This window comes from Lonchura striata, chromosome 1 (assembly GCF_046129695.1).
Source record: "Lonchura striata isolate bLonStr1 chromosome 1, bLonStr1.mat, whole genome shotgun sequence".
Classification (NCBI taxonomy): Eukaryota; Metazoa; Chordata; class Aves; order Passeriformes; family Estrildidae; genus Lonchura; species Lonchura striata.
The window spans coordinates 21,300,088-21,322,953 of record NC_134603.1 but is presented as its reverse complement, the minus strand read 5'-3'; the positions used below and the strand labels follow the sequence as shown (position 1 = coordinate 21,322,953).

The window sequence follows — 22,866 nt, the reverse complement described above, 5'->3', positions numbered from 1 at the left end:
ACAATAAGGTATTGAAGAGGCAGGTAGACCTAGCAGTTGCCTCTGTGTTTCCTTAGGCTCCTAATTTATGCTCAGCTACACTTGCTGAAGCAAACCCGTAACAACACAAATGTATATGTGAAAACAAGAGGGACAAAAATCTTCAGCCAAAGGCCAGGCAGAAGTGTTGTCGAAAACAAAAAAAACCAAACAACAAAAAAAGGCAGTTTCCAAAAATCCAGTTACTTTATATGAAAGAAAAATAGAACCGGTACTGTAATTGGTTGTATTTTCTGATATGAAGCTATGAAATGCTCTCTTCCCCCACAGAGCTCATAAAATTGTGCTCTGTGTACCAGGTGGACTATTTTGTTTTTCATTAAATAAAGAAACTTGTAAACAGTGCTCTGTACCATAGAGATGATAATCTCCACCATCCTCCTCTTCTTCCTTAAGCACTGGAGCATGCACTTCGCAGGTTGGACTGGCACCACAGCAGAGTTCTGGTGATACCCCAAACTTCTGCTGGTCACTGAAGTTTGGGGCCCAGGCAAGGCATGCTCCAAGCATCTGAGAGCATTTACTGTGTGGGTTTAATTGTGCATTTATCAAATCCTATTTCAGAAAACAAATAGAAGTCTTGTTTGCACAGTTTAAATGCCACTCTCTGTGCAGTAGCAGCAGTTGGTTGAGTTAGATCTGTGGAGCTGGCACTCCACAGGTAAGGCAGAAAAGAAGGAGGAGGCTGACTACTAAACTGGCTTTTATGTGGAAGATGGCAAAAAGTGTTTTATGAAGGTCACCAGGAATAACTACTAGTTTTACCAGTTAAGTCGGTGTATTTAGTTATACTACCATATCTGCAACTTTTGCATTTGTAAGGTGTAATGTTAAAAGTTTCATTGTCGTAATTCTAAGTTGAGCCACAATTCTTGACCGTGCTCTTGTAGCACCCGTGAAGCACCATGCTCCTCACTTCGCTATTTCCCATGCCTAATCTGTTTGCCTACTATCTTATGTAATAGGCCTGCAACTTTTTTTTTTTTCTTATGCAGTTCTTTTATCAATAAGTTTATTGAACATTTTGCAAAAGCAGGTACTATTATCTTCATTTATATTTCCATTATACTGGAAATCTCAGCTGTAGCTGTGGTGCAGCAGCTTCTTATGCAGTATACATGGGCACTGGCCAGTTTGTACAACTTTCAGGCTGGAGGAAACTGCTTTGGCTGCAAATGCCACTCACTAATGGTCTTGTGTGTGTTACCATGGGTTTATAATTAGATGCAGTGAGTGATAAAGTGTGCATGGAGACCAAATATATTTACTTCTGTTCTATCCACTGGACCTATTGCACATGTACTGTTACAGAAAACTTCTCTGAAATTGCTGACAAGTTGCATTCTAAAAGCAGAGAATAGCTTAATTTTAAGGTGTACCCACTTAACAAATACTGAACTATACTCTGTTTAGGTGAACTCTAAATTAGTATTAGATGCTTTTTCTTGTTTTCCATTCATGTTTCCTTATGTCAGTTAAATGTTGGATTTTTTTCCCTAATCAAGTGTGCACATAGCAAGAATACTGGGGCAAAATATTCTTATATTGTTGCTTCATTTTTTTCCAAATAGGTCTAAAATATTTTTGTAGCTCTAGCTGTATATTAGTAAAAATACACTTGAAGTATTATCTCAAGGTCTGCACGCATTTAGATTTTTTTTAAGGACTGAAGATAGCTAATACTGATAAATATTTGTCACCAAGTGTAAAACAGAGATGCTTGCTTGATGTAATCATGTAACTATTGAGCTATTTGATGTTCTTTACCATGCCTTGTGAATAAAGTAATCCCTTCTGGATCACAATTTTATTCTTCCTGTCTATGCAGTAACAAGCGACTTGTGGCCTTAGTGCCAAATGACACTTCATTCAACACCAGACGAGCCTACACCAGTGAAGATGAAGCCTGGAAGTCGTATTTGGAGAATCCCTTAACAGCAGCTACCAAGGCTATGATGAGCATAAATGGTGATGAGGACAGTGCTGCTGCTCTTGGCCTATTGTATGACTATTATAAAGTAGGTAATTCTGTCATTATCCCTCCCTGCTGCAATAGCAGGGACCACTCTAAGAGGCATCAAAAAAGACAGTTTTCTAGGAGAGAAGTCACTGCATCTAATGCACTCTAATGTTTCCATCATGCACCCATTCTGTTATTGGAAGCCTGTCTGAAACAGTTTTGATGTATTTAATTCTGGAGAGAAAAAAAATCTCAGAATTCCCATATTAAATTTTATACCATGTTTTCTTTTTGAGCATAGTGTTCTTCCTTTGCAAGAACATTGGATGATACTTGAAATACTGAAGTGTAAAAGGGGAGGCCTTGTCTATCTGTATGTTTGTCTGCTTTTCTGGTTCATTCCACACATGTTTTAGTTTGCTCTTTAACTGGGGTATCTCTCATCTGACAATTTCCCATGTTATTTTTGTTTGTATAATGATTGCAGTCGGCTGTATACAAACATACAGTGAGGGCTAGCCCTTGCACTGGCAGTTTAATGGACACCGAGCCAGAGATCTAAGTCAATTTACAGGAAAAGCACTAATGTAGTTTCAGTTTGTTATGTTCTAAACCCAGGGCTTTACATGCAATTTTGGTAACTTTTTTTTTAATATATATATTTCATCATGTTTAAGTAAAGCTATGTTTGAGATTTTTGCTGAAATCAGAGGAGAGTCCTAGAGAATGCATCTCTTTGTAAAGCAAAATTGTCATTTGGAAACCCATGCTGACCCTTTGGTACTCTGCAAACAGAATCAGTGTTGCCTGCCAAGCACTAGAGTGTGAATTAGTTATAGTGAAATGAACAATCTCCATTCCCCTGAAGTCAGCTATGGCTGCCTTGGACATATGATCTTCTGTGAAAGCCAGCACAGCAATGTCAGGTCTCCTTGTAATTCATGAAGAAGTAACAGGAATGGGACTTAAAAACCTTTGCTTTTAGTATGTATTAGTATAAATGCTTTTAATGAAAGGACTTAACTTTTTAATCTCTGTGATATTGAGTGTTCAGGAGAAGGGGTTGTAGGGAAGATGCCATATACCAACCTTACGGTTAAATATTAATTGCTTTGCTGATTATATTCCTTGCTTTTGTGTGTTGTCAGTAGAGAAAACTGTTCCCAGTGAGAAAGAAAAAAGGTCCTTTTCTCTGCTTGACATAGTTACCACAGTGCCAGAGTCTGTGAAACTAATATAGATTCATAAAATTCAGGATGTGTATGAGCATCTAGAGTATTGGCTTCTGTCTTAGTAGTACCTTTGTATGTAGCCATTCATTAATATGATGGATTTTTGTAAAAAAACCAGAAAATAGCCCTTTTCCTTTTCAAAACCATGTTCTAAAAGACATATCTACTCTTTGTTCCAGGCAGTTGCTAAAACTTTGGGTTCAGATGGAATAAGGTGGGATTAACGTCTCAAAACCATTTCCAGCATTCAATCATAATCTATTTTTGTCTTAAATAGGGAAGAAATGATAACTCTTATTGATGCTCCCAAACACAAACTTAAAACTTAACCTCTGTGCTGTAATGGGGAAGTGCAGAGGACTTCCAGTGCACCAGACTCTTGAATTGTCCTTATTTTTAATCTGGCTTATTAGTTCTGACATGCTGGGTAATATTTTTGAATTACTTTTTCCAGTCAATAGGAATTATTTGAATTTAATTGTTTGTTTTTTTCTTGGAGTGATATTTACCTAAACATAGACCCTCATTCAGAGAAAAATATATAATCTGAAAAGGGGAATCAACATATGTAAACTGTAGCTTTTATCCCAGTTAAAAAAAAAAAAAATAGGTTTTTTAGGCAGAAGGATGCTTAATAGGGAAAGGGGATGTCCCTAAAAGACAGAATGACTCTGGATAGAACTCTGGGACTGTGCTGCTGTCTTGCAGTTATTGTTGATGTTAACATTGACTACTGGAGTGCACTGTAATACTGTTTTTCCTCTAAAGTCAGATATTTTTCTGATGTTTCCTTAAAATATTTAATAGTAAAAAGCACAGCTTTAGCCCATTCTTAGGTCTAATCTTGCTTTTTAATCCTGAATTAATTGCTGCGATGGAGTGGATATGTCTTTTGCAAAAGATAGATTAGAAGTTTTAGCTCCCAAAATAATGGCTCAGCAAGAAAAGAAAATATGGTCATAGGAACTTCACCCTTGGTGATTTCATATCTGTGCTGGTGTCAGAACACTGGTATGTAGGAGTACAAATCTTTAAAGTTGCTTGGTGTCAGTTCTGAGTTTGTCAAGGGGCCAGATTTGACTAGGTTTTTATACCTCTCATAGCTATTGATGCAGTGAGCAAAGCAGAAGTCAGTGTTTCTGATGACATACCAGCATGCCTTGACCTGTCCCCATACTAAAAGATCCACAACCTTCCTGCACTCCAGGCTTCTCTCTAACAGGAGGACTTACCTAGTGCTTATGTTTTAATTGAAAAGCCTTTTTTGTCTGAACTAAAATGGTCTCGGGGCAGAACTCATCAAAGCATTGTATCTTCCTTCTCATCTTGTTTTTTTCAGTGAAAGTGTGTGTGTATTTTTGGAATAATATGATCTTTGGTTTTGAGGTAGCTTGGCCTAGCTTGATATTCAAAAGACAGGACATGAAGAAGATTGCTTTGTTCCTAACTGGTGTGCCCAAGAACTGGAAAAGAAAACAATTCCTTTATTTTTTGTTTTTGGAAATTTTCTTTCTGTTCACAGTCAGTCTCCCAAAGAAAAAGCTCCTAGCAATCTTTGAGCTAGACAACACAGATAGTTACATTTTTCTAGTTGTTACAGTACAGCAGTCTGAAGCTGCAAATGCATGACAGTTGCATTTACCTGACCCCATGCCTGGTGTTGTTCTCAGGTTCCCAGAGATAAAAGGCTGTTGTCTGTTAACAAAGTGAGTGATAATCAAGAAGACCAAGATAAAAGGTACAGTATTATTCAAAATCATACACCCAGCTACTTCAAGTGTTGATCAGTTGTGAACTGGAACTGTGAGAGCCTGAGGGGTTTATGGTTTTCTTTCAGAAGTTAAAAGAATTAAGGTTGTTTTGGGAAGCACCTTTTACTCCTTTTTACTTTCAATTGATTAGAAAAAATGGATAGTATTCTCAAACATGCAGTTTGGGAGGTAGCTGAGAGTTTCACTCTTTGTTTCTTGGTGGTGTTGTGCTGCAGAGATTAGTAAAATCAGATTATCTTGACAGTTGTCTGTTTTTCTTTGTTGTAGGGCCAAAAGTGAGTAGTTTGGCCTCAGTAATCTCATTTATAGATTTATTTAACATAATTTAGGATTTGCCCAGCAAATAAAGTAGCTCTTAAAATTATTTGCTCAGAATATTTTGCTCGCTCCTCTCAGATTTCAGTTTTTCTCTGTAGGCTAAAAGTGACTTCAGTCAAAGGAAGCTGCCTCCTACTATTATGACCTGCAGAAAAGAAAGTGTATATTTTTGTAGAAACAAAGAAGTTTTTACATATGGGAAGGTATCTTCATATAAAATTATGACAGAGATGAGCTACGCAAGATTTATTTCAATGTAACTAATTTGTGACAGCCTCAGCTGGTCTCCACTAGCTGCTCATAAGGTGATTGTTTCAATAGGTAGTAATATAAATTTACTGTTTCAAAATAAGCTATGAAATATTTTTTGGACAGTTTTTCTTTTACAAACCAGAGAAATTCCTGATGTTCAGTTCCTGAATTAAGTGTGATTGGTGAAACTGGCCTACAGTGGAAAGCTAAGAGAAACTGGGCACTAGGTAGTGTCACAGCATTTCTCCTGGGTTGAAAACGAAGCAATGTTATGCCTACTAGAAGTTCTATGAGTTAGCAATTTTATGTCAGTATAACTGCTACAAGCAATCAGATCGCTTTCAACAGCAACTGAGGGTAGCTGTGGGAATGCTGCTGAGGTTACCTTGTAGCCACTATAGTTACTGATCTACTCTGCTACAATGGAATTCCTGGGCTTGATCTTTTAGAATAGCATTGCTACCAGAGTTAAGCAAATAATAGTGGCCTGAGAGCATGCCATCTCCATATGAATTTTGCTGTTGATATTCTGCCTATTTCATGTGCAAAATATCTACTGTGAGTAATCCATGTCCTGCCTTACTCTTTATTCTTATTTTGTGTCTAAAGATTGTTGTACTGCTGGATTGATTTTGCATCCAAATTATAAGCTAAGGCAAGAGCAATCCTGGATACCCAGAATTTATTGTAACAAGTCAAATCAAATCATTGTCTTTCCCCATTTGTTAAAGAGTCTGGACCTCTCTGCTTGCCTCACAGTTTCTTTTTTTTTTTTTTCCTATTTGTTAATGTATTACTTCTTATGGCAGTGTCTTATCAGAATTGAAAAATCTTCTTCCCTGACATTTAAGACCATTAAGCTATTTAAGGAGATTTCCTCTATCAGGACAGTTTATAAATTTTTTTGGTTTGTCTCACAGAAATTGTCTTAATACCACGGAAGCTCAGAATAACTTAAGTGGGGGAGAGAACCGTGTGCAAGTCCTGAAGACAGTGCCCGTTAACCTTTCCTTGAACCAAGATCCTTTGGAGTCATCCAAAAGGGAATACAACACAAATGTGTCTGGGAGCTCAACACCCATCACAGGGTCAGCAGTGACTGTGGTTAAAGCAGAGGAATTCACCCCTGTTTTTATGACCCCACAAACACACTATGCAAGAGGAGAAAATGAGGAGCACCGGGGTGTTATCTTTGAGCCATACGAAGTGTCCAACATTGCTCCCCACACAAATTATCTTAAAGATGATCAGCGCAGTACTCCTGACAGTACCTACAGCGACACCTTCAAAGATGGAGGAACAGAAGTAAGTTTTCCACCTCAAATTAGCATCTAAGAATGCAATAAAAAGCTGTAAACAAGATAAGGATATTTGAGCTTGTAAACAAGATAAGGAGATTTGAACTGTCCACGAGAGCCATTAGAAGAATAGTGATGCTTGTTTCAACAAATTAATTTCTACTCCTTGCTGTGTTCCCATCAGTCTGTGCTCTGATTAAAGGGGAGCATCATGAGACGTTTCAGAAGACAATTTTAAAGTTGTTTATTGAAAATTCTGAGAATAATAAATACAGATTTTTTTTGTCTTTGGGGTATTGTGTTATTCTGAAAGAAGATTGATTTACCATTAACAAGATCTGCCTTCAGAATAGCAAGAAATAGCGACTTTGTAACAGGGAAATTCTAGATGTTCTTTTGAAAATGCAAATGAGTAGCAACAGCCTCTGCTGCTGGATAAACCCAAGTAATTTCAGAAGCTGTTTGTTGCATGAAGCTCTATTCTGCAACACAAGTAAGTGAGAAAAAGTAGCAGAATTAGACTAATAGAGGGGAACAGAGAATTCAACAGGCAAGGAAGAACTGCATGTATGTGTACAGGAATGAGAAGAAAAAAGGCAAGGAGAACTCCTAACTATTTTACAGTTATGCTACTGTCAAAGTAGTTTTACATCAACTTTTTTATAGTGAGTACCCTCTGGCTGCTTTTGCCTGCTGCAGAATAAGGCAGACAAGCTGGAATTGTAGATCAGTGAGGACAATTTAAAGCTGATAGTACCTCTGCAAATAATTAAAGATATTAGATGGTAAAACTCCCCTAGGGTTTTTCTCCTCCCAACTTTACAAAATTGTAAACATAACAAAAGTACAAGACAAGCTACATTAAGGTTGAGCTGCCTAGATTTACTGCATGAGAAATTTACTGTGTGTTTGTGTATGTGTATTATGGAAAAGTACATTGCCTCCATGAGTGACACAGATCCAGGATATCTGGAGGTGAAATCTTTTCAGATACAGAACACATGTAGGTCAACTAAGTGAATAAATAATGAAGAAATCTAGCTTCCCATTGTAAAATCAGTAGGATCAAACCTTGGATTAGAGACACTGCTCTGCATTATCAAGTAATATTAATTGGGCAATTTTTGTGTTACTGGTCAATGGCTCTTATGGTACCATGCTCTTGGCTTTCCCTGGGGTGCTGTAGCAGAGTGACTCCATTCCATTTGTTTGTTCTGGGACATGCTGCTGAGAGGTTCCCAAACAGTCAATCTGCCCTGTGGAGAGAGTTGTCAAACATGCAAACTTGTTAAATTTGGACATAAATAGGAACTTAACATCTATATGTTGTTACATGATTCTGTGTTACAGTGATTTTGTTACAATGGTTGTATATTGTTACAAGTTTTTAAAATGTCTGGTTAATAACAGGGTACAGTACTTGTCATCTAGGATTTCTCTACAGTCTGTGGAGAGAGAATCTGTTCAACTCCACTTGCCAAAACTGGCTGTAGTGGTTTTCTAAGTACACTCACTCCTCTCCATCTTCACATCCCCTATTAATTCTACAAGGGACACTGGACAATAAATTTTATGTCCCCAGCCATAGTTGTTAGGGGAGATGTGTGCCACTGTTGGTGGCCTTCCAGCTGCAAGTGTTCTCATGCATGTGGCATGGGAGCAGTCAGAGCTTTGCCACCCTGCTGTAGCCTTACTGAACACTGGGTCTGCCTCTGTTTTTCTCAACTGCCCAAACCCCAGGATGTGCTTAGCCTGTGTTCCGACTGCTCCACCAGCCACTGTTGTGTAGGCACAGCTGGATGGAGCAGGTGTGGGGAAACCATAATGTAAAATGCCAGAACATGCCAAAAGAAACTTAGGCAAAGTTAGTGTTTAGAAGTAGGAAGACAGTTGTTCTTACTAGTTTTCATAAGTGCTTGCAAAGTATTCCTTAAGTATTGGTGAGAATGAGTGGGTTTGGATTTGTTCTAATACTTAGTTAATTGTCAAACACATTATAAATACATATTTAGGAATGGGTTTAAAACATTTATGGGGTTATAGTTGTCTTGTACTGAAGGAGTGCTGAGTTTATAGGTCCCTATGGTAGTGGACACTTTGGTCAATTGCTTGCTGTGTTCTTCGTTACAATTTTAACAATTATAAATATACTGTTCTAATCTCTTATTTTCTTGTTTAGCTGTGCTTAGTTTGTTAGCTCTTTATAGTATAAACAAATTCTTTGAGGTTAGGTAAGTAAATTGTATGTTTTTTACAATGTCTACCTCTAACCTTTGTATAAAATGTGATTAGCTTATTAATATCCACAGCGGTTTTTAGGTATTTGGAGTTTTAAATAGTTGATGTTTTCCTCTGAGTTATCTTTAAACCTAGTTGCAGTTTTGTTGGTATTTGAATTTTGATTTTATCAAACAGTATTTAATTGCTCTTATTTTTCAGAAGTATCGGAGTGTGTCAGTGGGGGCTGAAGAATATATTTATGAACAAACAAGGTATGGCATAAGCTTTGCAATGTGTTGGCTGGCATCAGGCAGGAATGTATTGAGCAGTAGCTGCCTGTGTCCACTTCCCACCCTTCCTTTCTTCACCCTGGGGTACCTGCAGGCCTCCCTTGATGCTGCCAAGCATGTCTCCTCTAATTCTCCTGCTCATGCTAGCTCTCAGATCTGGCCAGTTTATATCTTCATCTATTGCCTTCCCTCAGCATTGCTTTAAACTTGTAATTCCTCTGAAGCCTCCTGCCCAAGATATGAAAGATGAAAACTTTTGAGCGGTTCCCCAGGTAAAAGAGCATAGCTTTGACAATCAGGTCATGAAAAATCTTTTCAGGATGGCAAAATGCACAAGTCAAATGTCCAGAACAGTTGAAAAGCTTCAAGAGAAAGCTTTAAAAATTAAAGTTTGAAAAGAATACCATTCTGTCTAAGCACAGAAGAATGTGTATGTAAAGTGGGCAAACACTACAGAGTCCCTTTATCTAGGAAAGATTGTAATCACTAAAGATTTAAACTGATGCTTTATTTCATCCATGTGAATGGTTCTATTTATATCTGAGAGATTACTCTCACTTTAGAATCAGGGACATGCCTACGTAGTTTTTGTGGATTAGGCATATGACTGGGACTGTGGTGAAGGTTCCTTACAACTTGATATTTTTTCTGAAGAATGTTAAACAATCATTAACTGCAGTGAGCTCAGAACTGAGTCATTATATAGGCAGAAGATAGGAAAATTATATTTAGCAAAGGCTGCTCACTTACTACACTGAACATTTGTAACATTGAATCTTGAAGCATTGGTATTGTTAAAAATTCCCACACTCTTAATTCTTTCATGCTACAGCCCAGGTTACATTAAGAATGAAACCTCTGAATGCACATTAAGAAAACTCCTGGGAAATATGTATTTGGTCTACCTGGAAGTGGAAGGCTCAGAAATGAGAATTTCAGATTGAAAAAAGAAGTGGTAAATATGCAAGTAATTGGAAGTTTGCTAGAAGATCTCTTAGTGACTACACAGGGGTTTAGTTGAGACTCATGGTGAAGTTCATAATAGTATTGTAATAATTGAGTGACTGCAATAAGTTTTTAAGAGTGAGAGTAATCCTCCTGCTATAGGGCATGCTTTGCTTGCCAACTGGAAACAAGAAGAAAACTCTCAAATGATGCTACACAGAGGCTCCAAAACTGGCCAAGTGGAATGTGTTTGGGATTTACATTTTTTTACCGGAACATATAGAATGCTAGGGAACGGAAGACCAGCCTGTGGCAGACTGTAGGAGTTCTGTTAAGACATTGTGTGTGTCTGACTTTGATCATTCTAAGCCCTTCTGAGCACACATCCTTGTTAGTTCTTCTGTCTGGTGTGAGGTTTTGAGGCAGATCTCTCAGGGCACTCAGTGTGCTTTAATGTGTGTCATAAGTGGTCTTGGGCACCCTATCTGCAATCCCTATGTGTGATGCTAAATCAAGGCTGTGCCCCTACCTCTGTGGTGGTCCATCTGTAGGACAAGTGTTGCAGCAGGATGGATGCTGGTTCTGCAGCCCTGGTGGTATAGCTCTAATCTGCTCAGATGGGTCCACACTTGCCAGTGTCTCTGTTCCCCTTGCACACAGGACAGGGGCTGTGCCAGCACATGCCACAGCAGAGGGGACGGCGGTGCCCTTGTGCTGCCCTCCTGCTGCATGCAAGAGCCTTCATGGTGGCAGCAGCTGCTTTGTGTGGAAGCAGCAGCATTGCCATCGGTGGGTTGATAGGTATAGATGAGTCTTTGCTTATTACCTTAGTTTTGCTTTTATTTGTAACTTTTAACCAACTAGAAAAATGACTGGATTTCAATTTATAAGCTAAGAAGGACTTACAAGTTCTCTTCATTTGATTGAATGTTTGCAACCAAACTGAAAAATTGATACTAAGCTGTCTGAAACTCCTTTTGGATGGAAGACTGGATCTCTTGTGTTTTTTCCTACCTTCTCTTCAAGTGGGGATTTAAATGTAATTATTAGTTACGTGTTTTGTTGTGGTTTTTTTTTCCACTGAATAGTTAAAATATCTTTTGCATTCCCTTTATTTCTATATTGCTGTGGCAGTACTGTGATGATCTAGAGTATTTGCTTGAATTAGAAAGTTAAGGATACACTGTTATTTTGGACCAACATATTCCTCCTTTTGGTTCTGTTCTGGCACTGCTTAAACACTTTGCTGAATAAGAGCCTTTGTGAAAATGCTTCCACTATATCTCCAGTTCATGAGGACTTTGCATTAAGGTTCCAGTGCAGTTTGAGGTTTTTGTTTGGTTTTTTTTTTTTTTTTTTTTAAGAAACTGTGAGGAGCTGCAGGCATCATTTTTATTGGATTATTGTTCAAGACCACTATTGGAGGTGGTGGCTGGAGGCTCAGTGAGAAGTGTTTCCAGCTACCAGTTCACTAGTTAATGGAGCCTTAACTGTTCATGCTTTGAAGTTGGAAAGTTCTTCTGTGAAGGAGGGTCTTTTTAAGATCTAAAATTTCAACACAAGAGCTGTTTTCCCCTGATATTTTTCTAAAGGGAAGTTACTTGATTGAAGATAAAGCTAAATGTAGGTACTTCATTCAGTCTGACTAATTTTGAAAAGAAAGCTTATAAAAACCTTGATTTGCATGTTGTCTATAAACAATTGAACTTGCTTCTCTTTGTATTCCATCTTGGAACTGTGCTGAAAGTAGCAGTAGGACTTTCCATTCTCTGCATCCATCTTTTGCAGCATGTTTTATTCTAGTTGGGATTTAAAAGAAACCTATTTATTTATTTCTTTTTCTGCAACACTTCTAAGTTTAAATGTCTGTGGAGTTGATGATTTCCTGCAAATCATGCTGAATCCCCTCTTGGTAATTGGCACTGTCATTGTGAGGTACACAGTCTCATAATTCATAATGATTCCTTTCAGAGATAGTACAGCTCTAGCCTTTGATCTGAGAAACTTAAAGTCCAGATAATTTTACGCTTGATTGCGGGATCTGATGAAGTCAAAAAAGAAAATTGCAATTTTAAATTGCCATGTGACAGTTTCCTGGAATTTTGTTATTAGCTTCTTATACCTTATTCATGCAATAATTACATGATAAAAGAGAAGAGGGGAAAGTGACATGGATTTTGTGGGTGTTTCTCTCCTTGTCTTTTCAGCAGCACTTTTCAGTACACATTAGAAGCTACCAAGTCTCTGCGTCAAAAGCAAGGGGAAGGACCCATGACCTACTTGAACAAAGGACAGTTCTATGCCATCACCCTGAGTGAGACGGGTGACAACAAATGCTTCCGGCATCCCATCAGCAAAGTCAGGGTATAGTCCCATTTCTTTCCTAGGTGGGAATGGAGCTCTGCAGACAGATATGGCTGTGGTTGATTTGCTTTTAATTTTATGTTTTTTCTTGGGGGAAGGACAGAGCAAGCTTATTCTCATGCTTAATGTAAAGGTGGGAGAGCACCTTACTGATGGTGGTAACAAATGCTTTGCAGTCCAGTTTTTTCAGAGTGTGATCTTAGGAGTTAATGATATAGCCTCAGTTTATGATTTGGCAGTTTGGTGGTTCCACAGATACACTTAACACTGGTGAACTTATTGCTGTGAATAAAGCAAAGAAGTCCACGATCTGCCACATGTACTGGGGAGTCCATCTTTACTCACTGGTGCAATGCATCAGCTTTTCCAGTGCATTTCAGAGAAAACGTGAGGAGTTGAATCCATCCTTTTTGACATAAATTTAAAATAATTTTCATTGTATAAGAGTGAGCTTTCACTTGACATTCACCCAGAAGTGTAACAAAATGAATTATTTGCATCTTGGATTCTATGCCTAGAACTGTAGCTTGTGTATTCAGCAACATCTACCTGGTGAATGGGTGTCCTGATTTCCTTGGTAATGTTTTTGAGTTGATAAATCCTAACCCAGTAACCTTGGAATTAACAATGAGTCCTGTAAATTTTGCCCTGAAGCTGGCAGAGCTGCATATGTATGAGGCCGAAAAATGTTTCCATCCAAATACATGAAACTCTCTAAAAATGTTGTGACTTTAGTTAAAGGGACCAATGAAAGTCAATGTGAGCATTGAAGCAGACAACAACCTATATGTTTCTATCATACAAGTTTAGAGAGACTCTTCCTAAACAGAGGCAGTGATTTGGAAACCTGAATGAGTAGTTAATTTTTAGCCTGGTTTCCTTAGGACATGAAGCTGTTAGCTAAATCTGATGTAAGATTTCTGTGTTGCTCTGTGCAATCTCTTTCCTTGCCACACATTCCTTCCCATTTTGTGGTTCCAGCTCTAGACTTGTAGAGCTGAAACAGGAGTCAGGAGGTCACTAGTCTGACTGAAAACCAGTCCTCATATGCCTGGTTCAATGCACTGCCACATGAATTTTGAAGCTGTGGAAACAGAAGGGTGGAAATTATAAAGGAGAGGTGAGATTGCATCCTTCTAGAGGATGTAGTTGACAGAAGATTGTGAAACAGTGTGCAACTTTCACAATCATGTTCTGTTTGCCAGGGCTGTATTCAAGTGACTGTTGAATTTGTTGCCAATTCCATCCAAAGCTAACAGAGGGGCAAGAGGTTTTGAAGGTATTAAACCTCTACAAGTTCCCTGTAAGTGGTTAATAAAAACATCGGTGCTGTCCTTGGTGGAAAAGCTAGTCTGCTCGGCCAGTTCTGGTTAGTGCATCAGCTGGCCAGCCACACACACCTGGTGCCCACCCAATATGCCTCATGCCCATGGAGAGGCTAGGTAGACATGGAAGATGTGGTGATGGTGTTCAGCATTTTATAGGTGGACTGCAGAAGGTCACAGAGTGCATGAAAGGTTGTGGTGGTGGCTTGTGGAGGGACACAGATGATGAAACAATTGTAATCTACCTCCTTGGCTTATAAAGCAGCTTGGTAGTGATTTTTTTGGGCTTAGTGTCTTGGGGTGAAAATAAAACAGGACATTTAAAAGTGAAGGTTTTTTTCCTCTGTGGTTTATTTTCACTTAATTTTAATTGGTATGATCATTCCTTCATTGTCTTATGTTGTTTTGCTTGCCTACAGCAGGGCTTTTTCAAAAATTGCTTGTGTAAATTTTTGCATAAAAATTCAATCTGTTTCCTTTGAATCACAATTTAACAAAGCAAATTCAAAGTAAATAGTTACACTGAATTTGCCATTAAGCACATAAATGCAAGAGTCCTGCTCCCAAAAAGAGTATTTGTGTATACTAAATTGAAAATGTCTTGCCTTTAGTCAGTGAAGCTGGCTTTTTAAAACTAAGAATATTATTACTTTTTATTTGGATATCAAGAACATAATCCTGGGCCTTGCATTATTTTACAACTGCATTTCTTCTGCCCTGAGTCTTTAACTACACTGTAGTATTGGACTGATAAAGCCCAATCTTGTACAACCAAAGTACTGGGAGAGGGTAGTGGCTGGATCAGAATTAGAGGCATATGGAGATTTTAATTTTTGTGTTCCTGACTATTAATTATTTAACTAATGGTGTTGTTTTCCATAGAGTGTGGTCATGGTTGTATTCAGTGAGGATAAAAACAGAGATGAACAACTGAAATATTGGAAGTACTGGCATTCCCGGCAGCACACAGCTAAACAGAGAGTCCTTGACATTGGTAAGTCTAAGAACATCTCCAGATGTTTCAGGCAAGATTTCAGATATGGAAAGCTCTGGTGCCTTGCACAGGAATATGGTGGAATATATTGGCAATGGCTTCTTGGCTTGTACCAGAGTTTTTAGCAATGGCTCAATTCTGCTAGGACTGTGGGGTCTATGGAGCTGGATAAGAACCATGCAGAAGGAATGGTTGTCAGTATTTACACAGAAGGGCTGCCCCTTGCATGTGTATTTAGTGGTGTATCTCCTTCTGCAGCTGGGAAATCAAGGTCTGCACCTCCTCAGGTGTGGCAGAGTATCTGTTACATTTATTTTTTCAAAGGGTGATCCAGTCTTTGATCCAGCAACAGTTATGTTAGCTAATTGATGTGGAATTGCAGCCTGAGAGTGCAGATGTCATCATTGTGGTGACTGCAAAGGAGTGTGCAGGATTCCTACACCCCTAGAGTTTGAGTCAGCAGTGAGGGAGAAGCAAATTCTGGTATGCTGTCCTGAGAGACCTGCTTACCTTTCATCCCATCTAAAGTACTTACAAGCCCACGTCACCCCCAGCTGTCCTATCTGCATGTTAGCAGAGGAAGAGCACGTACTTGCCGCCAAGGAGCCTGAAGTTGAAGTCAGTGGCAGTGTCTAGACATCAAGCGTTTCTCCCCTCCCACGTGCAGTTTACACATGCACCCATCTGCTCGGATTCCAGTTAAAGGAGTCGGCAAGACCAAAGCAGGCAAAGTCTATCTTGTTTTGACCGCCTGAGGGAACCAAACCATTGAATGGCAGGAATGAGAGTGGGCAGAGAGGGGGGCTAAACCAAAGCAGGGTTACTTGGAGAGAACATTTGGACACTTCAGGGGGTGATTGAACTGTGTGATCAGGGAATCTGTCCCCAAGTGGTCCTAATCACTCTGCTGCCTGTGTATTTTCAAATGCTGCAGTTTCCACTGAGGTCTGGCGTTATTTAGGGTGGATTGTATTTTGTCCAAACAGCTCTTCCAGAATGTCCTCTCTGCTTCTTGTCTTATCATTATTCTGGTTGAACAGTTTCATTAACTTCATTCTTTTCCCCCTTTCCCCCATTTTCTCTTCTTGCCCATTGGGGTACCTGACTCAGTAAAACCGCCACCCCAGAACAAATTACTTTTATTGTGACACATTAAAAGAAGAAACAGGCCATCTTACAGCTCTTTTGAAGGCTGCTTTTTTTTTTGTGCTAGTCCCTACAAGCTTGTGGTAGTAGTGCTTATACCTTCGAAAAGTATGTGCTGAGCAGCTCACTCCACTGTAGTGCCAGCACCCTCTAACTCCACTGCATTTGTGGTGTCCTGGCACATTTCGGTTGCCTTAGCCCAACAAGTTAACTTATGATACATATTCTGAAAAATAGTGCTCTGCAAAATAAGTGCTGTGCATGAGCTGTGTGTTTACCTGTGTTAAAGTGAATGTCTTTTAATTTTCCATTAGTTTGAGGTGAAATAGCTCTGTGCTGACTTTTGAGGCACTTTTGAACACTGAGGCGCATATTCTTTATTTGCACTGCAAACATGAGCAAAGCACAGTGTAGTAAGAATTACTGATACAGCCCTTCAGATATAAGAGCTGTAAGAGCATGGTTCACCTCAGTTTTCAGAAAAAAAAGACCTAAATGTTGCACAGTAGTGTTTTCTTGAGAACAACTGAAATACAGCCTTACCTCTTACAAGGATGATATTTCTGAAGTACATTTCATTTTCTTTGGCATGGCTAACTGGCTTATTAGGCCAGAATGGCTCCCAAGTATCAAGCTGCATTTAACAAAATCTTCTAGTTTTATCATCAAATGATCTAACTGAGCAACTTAATCTAAATTTGAAGTTGGCCTTGCTTGAACCAGATAACCTCCAGGGGTCCCTTCCATGCAAAATTATTTTGAATTACTCTAAGAAGATTTCCCTTTAAAATTTCACATCCCTGAAGGAGTCCTATAAATACTTGGAGTTAATGTCCAGGCCCTGTGTAGTAAACAAAGAAAATTAAGTGTTTAAAACTCTGCATCACCTGTTCCATAGATGTTATTCTTATTTTAATTTGATGTTTGTAGTATGTTTAACATCTGTGAATCATTTCTAATTGTTTATAAATGCACTTTTAATCTAGAGCATGATGTGGTCCTTAGCAGGCAGAGGATCAAATCAATTTGGGATGCTTCAGTTCCAGCTGTTCAGATCTCAGAGGGACAGGGGGACTATGCTTGTGCTGCTTTCCATTGTGGCAGGGATCTGTCTGTCTGCTTTCTGGCCTGCAGTTACATTCTGAACATTGGAGGAAATAATGACTTGCTCCTTCACTCCAGACACACAGGGGTCACTGCTTTAATTTGTTTTGTGTACTGGCTGGTGCACCTCCTGGGAGGAAGGATGCTTCAGTGGATAAGGTGCAGTGACAGGTCTGAAGATGTGTTGATATTAATAAAAACAAGCATGTACTTACATGTATTCAAATCCTTAGTGCTTGAGGGATAAACTTGAGGGCTTGACACTTACTAAGCAAGAAGGTGAGGTATTTTCCAAAACTTAGCCTATGTACTGTAATGGATTTTTCTGAAGAAGGACTAAGGTGCATGTTTACTTTTGTAGGAGGAATAAGGGGGCAGGGGGAAAACAGCTTTATTTTCCCAGTGCTGTGACACTGGATCACTAAATTTTTTGTTTCAAATATTTTAAAATAAAGAATACTCAATTGCAGTAGATATTGATTACTTAGAATAAGTACAATAATTTGACATATTAGAACAGGTTCAAATATGAAGAGTGGGTGTGGAAGCTTTGTGCTCCATAGAAATTTGCCCTTGTTTTTTTCAGGATAGTTTGTATTATTTATGTCCACAATACAAAAGTATGCAATGACATGTAATACATGATTAGTGTTTAACATTAAAAATTTGCCATTGTTTAATACGCAAAGTAACAAAAGAGGAAATAATTCCTGTGCAGCCTTTTTTTGCATATTGAACAACTCTGGTAACTCACAGCAGGAGAAGAGGAAAAGTTGTAGTGACTCTAACAGCTTTCAAATATTCTGAGGTGTAAATGGTTTCTAAATCAACTGAGCATTCTTTTTTAATTGTCTGTAAATTGAGGGGAATAGGATGCACTTCTGCTTTTTAACACAGTGTCACATAGACACCCCATGAGATTTGTGTACTGCAATTAAAGGAGAGGCATGTGTTGAGAGAAGGGAGGGATTGGTGAGGTTCTGACAGCCTTTTAAGACAAGAAAACAGGTTTTTTTACGAGACATCTTGTTCATCTCTTTCCTAAGTGCACCTACAGAGCACGCCCATATGCAGCAGTCAGTTGCACTAGGCCATTTCTGGTGAATCATAAATTTAAGAGGTGGGTGGATGTGTGCACATGCATATTAAACTACTTATGTGTCTCCTAATTCCTCTCATTTGCATCCCCACACTGAATTTAGATAGTGAAGCCAATTACTTCAGTTAAAAAGATCTGAGTTCAAGGTGGGAATGAAAAGCCTGCCTGCCCTCTCAAGCACTTTGTTAATTTGCTACATCACCAAATATCTCAAGCTGTTTCTATGGTCTAAACTGATTTTTTTTTTTTTACTGTATCCAAAATCATTCATGTTTCCCAGGAATACAGTTTTATTTGCCCAGTGAGATGTCAGCATTCTTGTGTTTCAAATGAGATAAAAGTATACTGATTGCCAAACATGAAATAATTCTTATTGTAGCAATGTTTTTGTTATAAATTATTTTAAAGCAGTTATTATCTAGAAATTATATTTTAGAGACCAACAGTTTAGGCAAAGGGAATGAATATTGGACCCATTTGCGTGTCTTACAGAGTACAAAAATATCCTCTTTCTATAACTGATTACAAAGCAAAGAATCCGCGTGCTTCTGAAGCACAGATTTGGGTAAACTTTAGATCAGGAGTGTAATCTCAGCCCTATGGCACTGAGTCCAATTACAGCCCTCGAGGAATTCTTAGGAAATCTTCATCCCAGAGAGAGTTTTATGCCAATACTGTGAACGATCTGGAAGTTCCTTTAATCAAGTTGCTATTACCTGGTATCTCTCTTAATCTGTCATCAAAAAGAATAAAAGGTGTTAAACTGTCCAGCAAAGTAAGAGAAAAGCAGTGCTTGTTTCTCTTTCCAATGATAAAGAAGACTTGGGAATTGTCTGCTTTTACATAGTTTTCCAGCCTTACTATTTTGGGGGAGGGTTAGTCAACTTTGAAATCTTCCTCCCTTTTGCTTTTCCTTCCTTCCAAAATGCTACTTCATTGATGAAAATAATAACAGCACGTGGGGAAGAAGTGAGAAGAAGGTGCCGATTTTGTAGTCAGACAAATTAAATTTTTTTTTTCTTCATTTGCTGTTTTATTAGTGCACATACTTTGGAGAAAGGATCTTTGTAGTTTTGGTTCTTTGTGGAAGATTTGTGGTGGTTTGGATTTTTGTGGGGATTTTAATTTTATTTTTAATAATATATAAATATTAATTCAGCATCCAGTGCAATAATTCCTGTGAAAGCTGGAATGCACACTGATGATTTCCTCCAGTCATAGCTCTTAGACTTTTAGAAAGCTTCTTTAGGATTTACCATGTATTTTCTTAATATTAAGGTTTGAACAGTCCCTTTCAATGCTTCAGTAGTTTTCAGTTAATTTTCCAGTTTTGGCCATTCCTTGGTCAAGCTAATGAATGCACCATTGCCAGCAGAGTCACACTCCTTTTTGAGAGCAAACAATATTTTACAAGAACATTGGCTAATGATATACTATGTATAAGAATTGGGTTGCATGATATTACCTCTTTGCAATTAAGATTATTCATAATTAATCATAAACAATACAAGAGGTGGTTTTGATGCACTAGACAACCTAGCTTAAGAGGCAAAGAAGCACTATGAGTTGTAAAACAGTTCAAATTTTTTCATTACTCTTGTTTTTTTTCTTACAGCTGATTACAAGGAGAGTTTTAATACCATTGGGAATATTGAAGAAATTGCATTCAATGCTGTGTCCTTTACCTGGGATGTCAATGAGGAGGCAAAGGTGAGGAAAAGCCATGCAGGTGACATCCCTTTATAAGTATCATCCATCATTAGGCACTGTTCCACTTCTCTCCATTCTGACAAATAAGAGAGCTTGTTGGTAGGTGCCCATCTTGAGAAACAGATTTTTTTTCCCATTTGCAAAGCCAGGTGTAAGACACAAGCTGAGTCTTTTCTTTCTGTAAATTGTCGACTTTCTTTCTACATTATAAGCATCTCCAGTAATCCATATTCTGCAAGTTAGACTGTGCCTTCCCTTGTGTTGGTACCATTATTTTTTATATTGTTACACAGACCATCTTTGCAAATTGGAATGAATTTGTCCCTCGAATATTTTTGAGGACTGAGGCTTTTTTTTTTTACCTTTTTTTTTTTTTTTTTTTTTTTAATGGTCAAGTACCCTCAGGCATGGGGTTTTCATTCAGGAATGTGACTCTTAAGTGGACCTATAAACCAGAACATCAGAACACCTTAACTAGTTTCTTACAGATAAGGTTGTATAAAGGCTGTCAGAGTGCTTCAACAGCACGGACTAGTGTGGGAGAAATGAAAAACTGCCGGTAATTATAAGAAGTAGTTGGCCCCCTGGAAAGCAAACAACAAGGGAAATAGGCTGTGTAAAATGAGTGGGGGTAAAGCAGTACTCTTGGAGATGTAGAGTTAATAAACAGCAAACACTGAGCTCGGCAAACTCCTGATACTGTTTTCATGGTGAACACAAAATGTCCAGTGTTTAAGTAGAGCTATGAATCTTTCAGATTCAAAGACCTCTTCATGCACAATTGCCCACTGCGTTTCCAGCAGCATTAGAGAGGTTGCATCCTCAGAGCAAGTCCTCTGAGAACTTGTTTTGCGCACTGAGTGGTAGCATTAACACTTAGCCTCCTGACTCCTGACTGAAGGTGAAAGTGCTGGCTGTTTATAGTAAGAGGGATTTTAATCTCTGACTCGCATCTTAAAAGAAAAGACAATAGTTCTGAAAATCACCCAGCTCTTTCAAAAGCAGGCCTTGATAAACAGAGTTGTACTTGGCCCACTTGCTAATGGTGCTGTATTTACTCATGTAGTGATTACATTTTGATCGGCCCAGATATTTCCCTATTATGAGTTTCCATTTCAAAATACAGCTGTAGGTTGTCCTCTGCAGTCACAACAGGTGACTGCTGTGTGTGTGTGTGATCACTGTGCAAGCAAACACCAATTTGGGATCTCCAACACAGCAGTCTTCCTCGAGGACCTTTATAGAAGCGCTGCCAGGGCTAGAACCTGGCAGTCTTGTCCCAGGACTGGCAGTTCTCTAATAAGACATTTGCAGCTCTGAGCCAGACTTAGCAAGACACCCATGTTGATCTAGGAACAAGGAAGTCATATCCATTAATGTCAGGTATTAAGCTTGGATGTTTTTTTCTAATCTCATACCATTCACCTGGCTCTAGCCTTGATATTATGAACGCAACTTTTGCAATGATCATTGGAAACAAAACAAGCTAAGATTTTAAAATAAAGACTCCTTCTGGATTAAAAAAGTGCTAGGAGTAAAATTTAAGCTGCTTGTATTTCAGCAGGAAAGTGATTAAAATGCAAATTGGCTTATGCATATTTATTTTGGCATATTAAATATCTGATCTTTCAGGAGCTTGAACTATAAATGTATTGATAAAAGAGGGTTCATAATGTGCTTTAGTGTTCGGCTATCAAGCATGAATCAGATTGTACAGGAAAGCTTATCACCTTGTCTGCACTAAAGTGTTTCCCTTCCCCACACACATGCATGTGTACATGCTTGCTCCTGCTGGAAAGTATGATAAAATAGCTGATTGCACTGGGTCTGGGGATTCCCATAGGATGCCCCTGCGGTGTTGGAAAGCTGTGGCTTCTGAGGCATGTCACTGGAGGCTGTTTTTTCTCCAGCAATTACCTCATCCATGGGAGATCAAGAATTTCAAGGCATAATTACAGACTCCCTTTTCCTAAGCTTTTTGAATGATGATCTTTCAACTGCCTCAATTGTTTCTGTTCAGTATTATTTTCCATTTTCACTACAACTTCAAGATTAAAACTTAACCCCTCAGAGGCACAAAAGCCTTTTTTTTTTCCCAAGTCAAACAAAAGTGGTACACAACAGTTCTTTTCAGGGCCTCTGAGTTGGGATGTGATGAAACACTACTGGCCCTGGAAGAAGCAAAGAAAAACTTCTCGTTGGAAGTTCACTGGGGAGTGATATGGAAAATTAAACAGAGGTAGTAGAAATCACCTAACAAAATACGCCTCTCTCTCCTGGGAAACCGAATCACACATTTAGAAGACCTATCTTGAACATCAGGTTTCTCACTTTTGTACTCCATCTGGATGGCAGCTAACTTAAAGCTGTATTTCTCCTCATTTGAAGTCAAACTTTTCCTCACACACACAGAGAGCAGCCTTCCCCTCACAATCCTTCAGGATGAAGGTATAAGGGAATGGGTATGGCAGTCCCAATCTGCCAGCTACCACTAAGTGTGTTAAGGGTTGGTAAGCTGGGTCTTAGTGGGATAAACAGGAATCCAGAGGGTAGAGGCAGAGGCCCCTCTGTGTTGTCTCAGTAATGTCAATGGAACTGGGCTGTTGGCTCCAGTTCATCATGCTTGGTGCATCATCTTCCAACTGCTGCTTGGCAGAACGAGTCAGTGGAAACAGAATCTTGTACAGTGCATATAAAGAGGTGGAATAATCCCACTTACTTTCTGTGAACTAAGGAAACAGCATCAAAGTCAGAAACACCACTCTGCTAGTGTTTTCTCTGCTGTGTCTGGTTGACAG

At 38.8% G+C, this 22,866-nt stretch overlaps 1 protein-coding gene across 1 annotated transcript in view; it reads left to right on the top strand.

Annotated features, from left to right (window-relative positions):
* The first annotated feature begins 399 nt into the window (after positions 1–399).
* Positions 400–22,866, top strand: part of GRHL2 (grainyhead like transcription factor 2) — a 49,434-nt gene continuing 26,967 nt past the window's right edge. Inside the window, exons 1-8 of the mRNA XM_077781398.1 lie at positions 400–485; positions 1,868–2,057; positions 4,902–4,969; positions 6,494–6,878; positions 9,311–9,363; positions 12,534–12,690; positions 14,898–15,009; positions 19,974–20,068. Coding sequence (XP_077637524.1) covers positions 400–485; positions 1,868–2,057; positions 4,902–4,969; positions 6,494–6,878; positions 9,311–9,363; positions 12,534–12,690; positions 14,898–15,009; positions 19,974–20,068 — 1,146 coding nt within the window. The remainder of the gene's footprint in view (positions 486–1,867; positions 2,058–4,901; positions 4,970–6,493; positions 6,879–9,310; positions 9,364–12,533; positions 12,691–14,897; positions 15,010–19,973; positions 20,069–22,866) is intronic.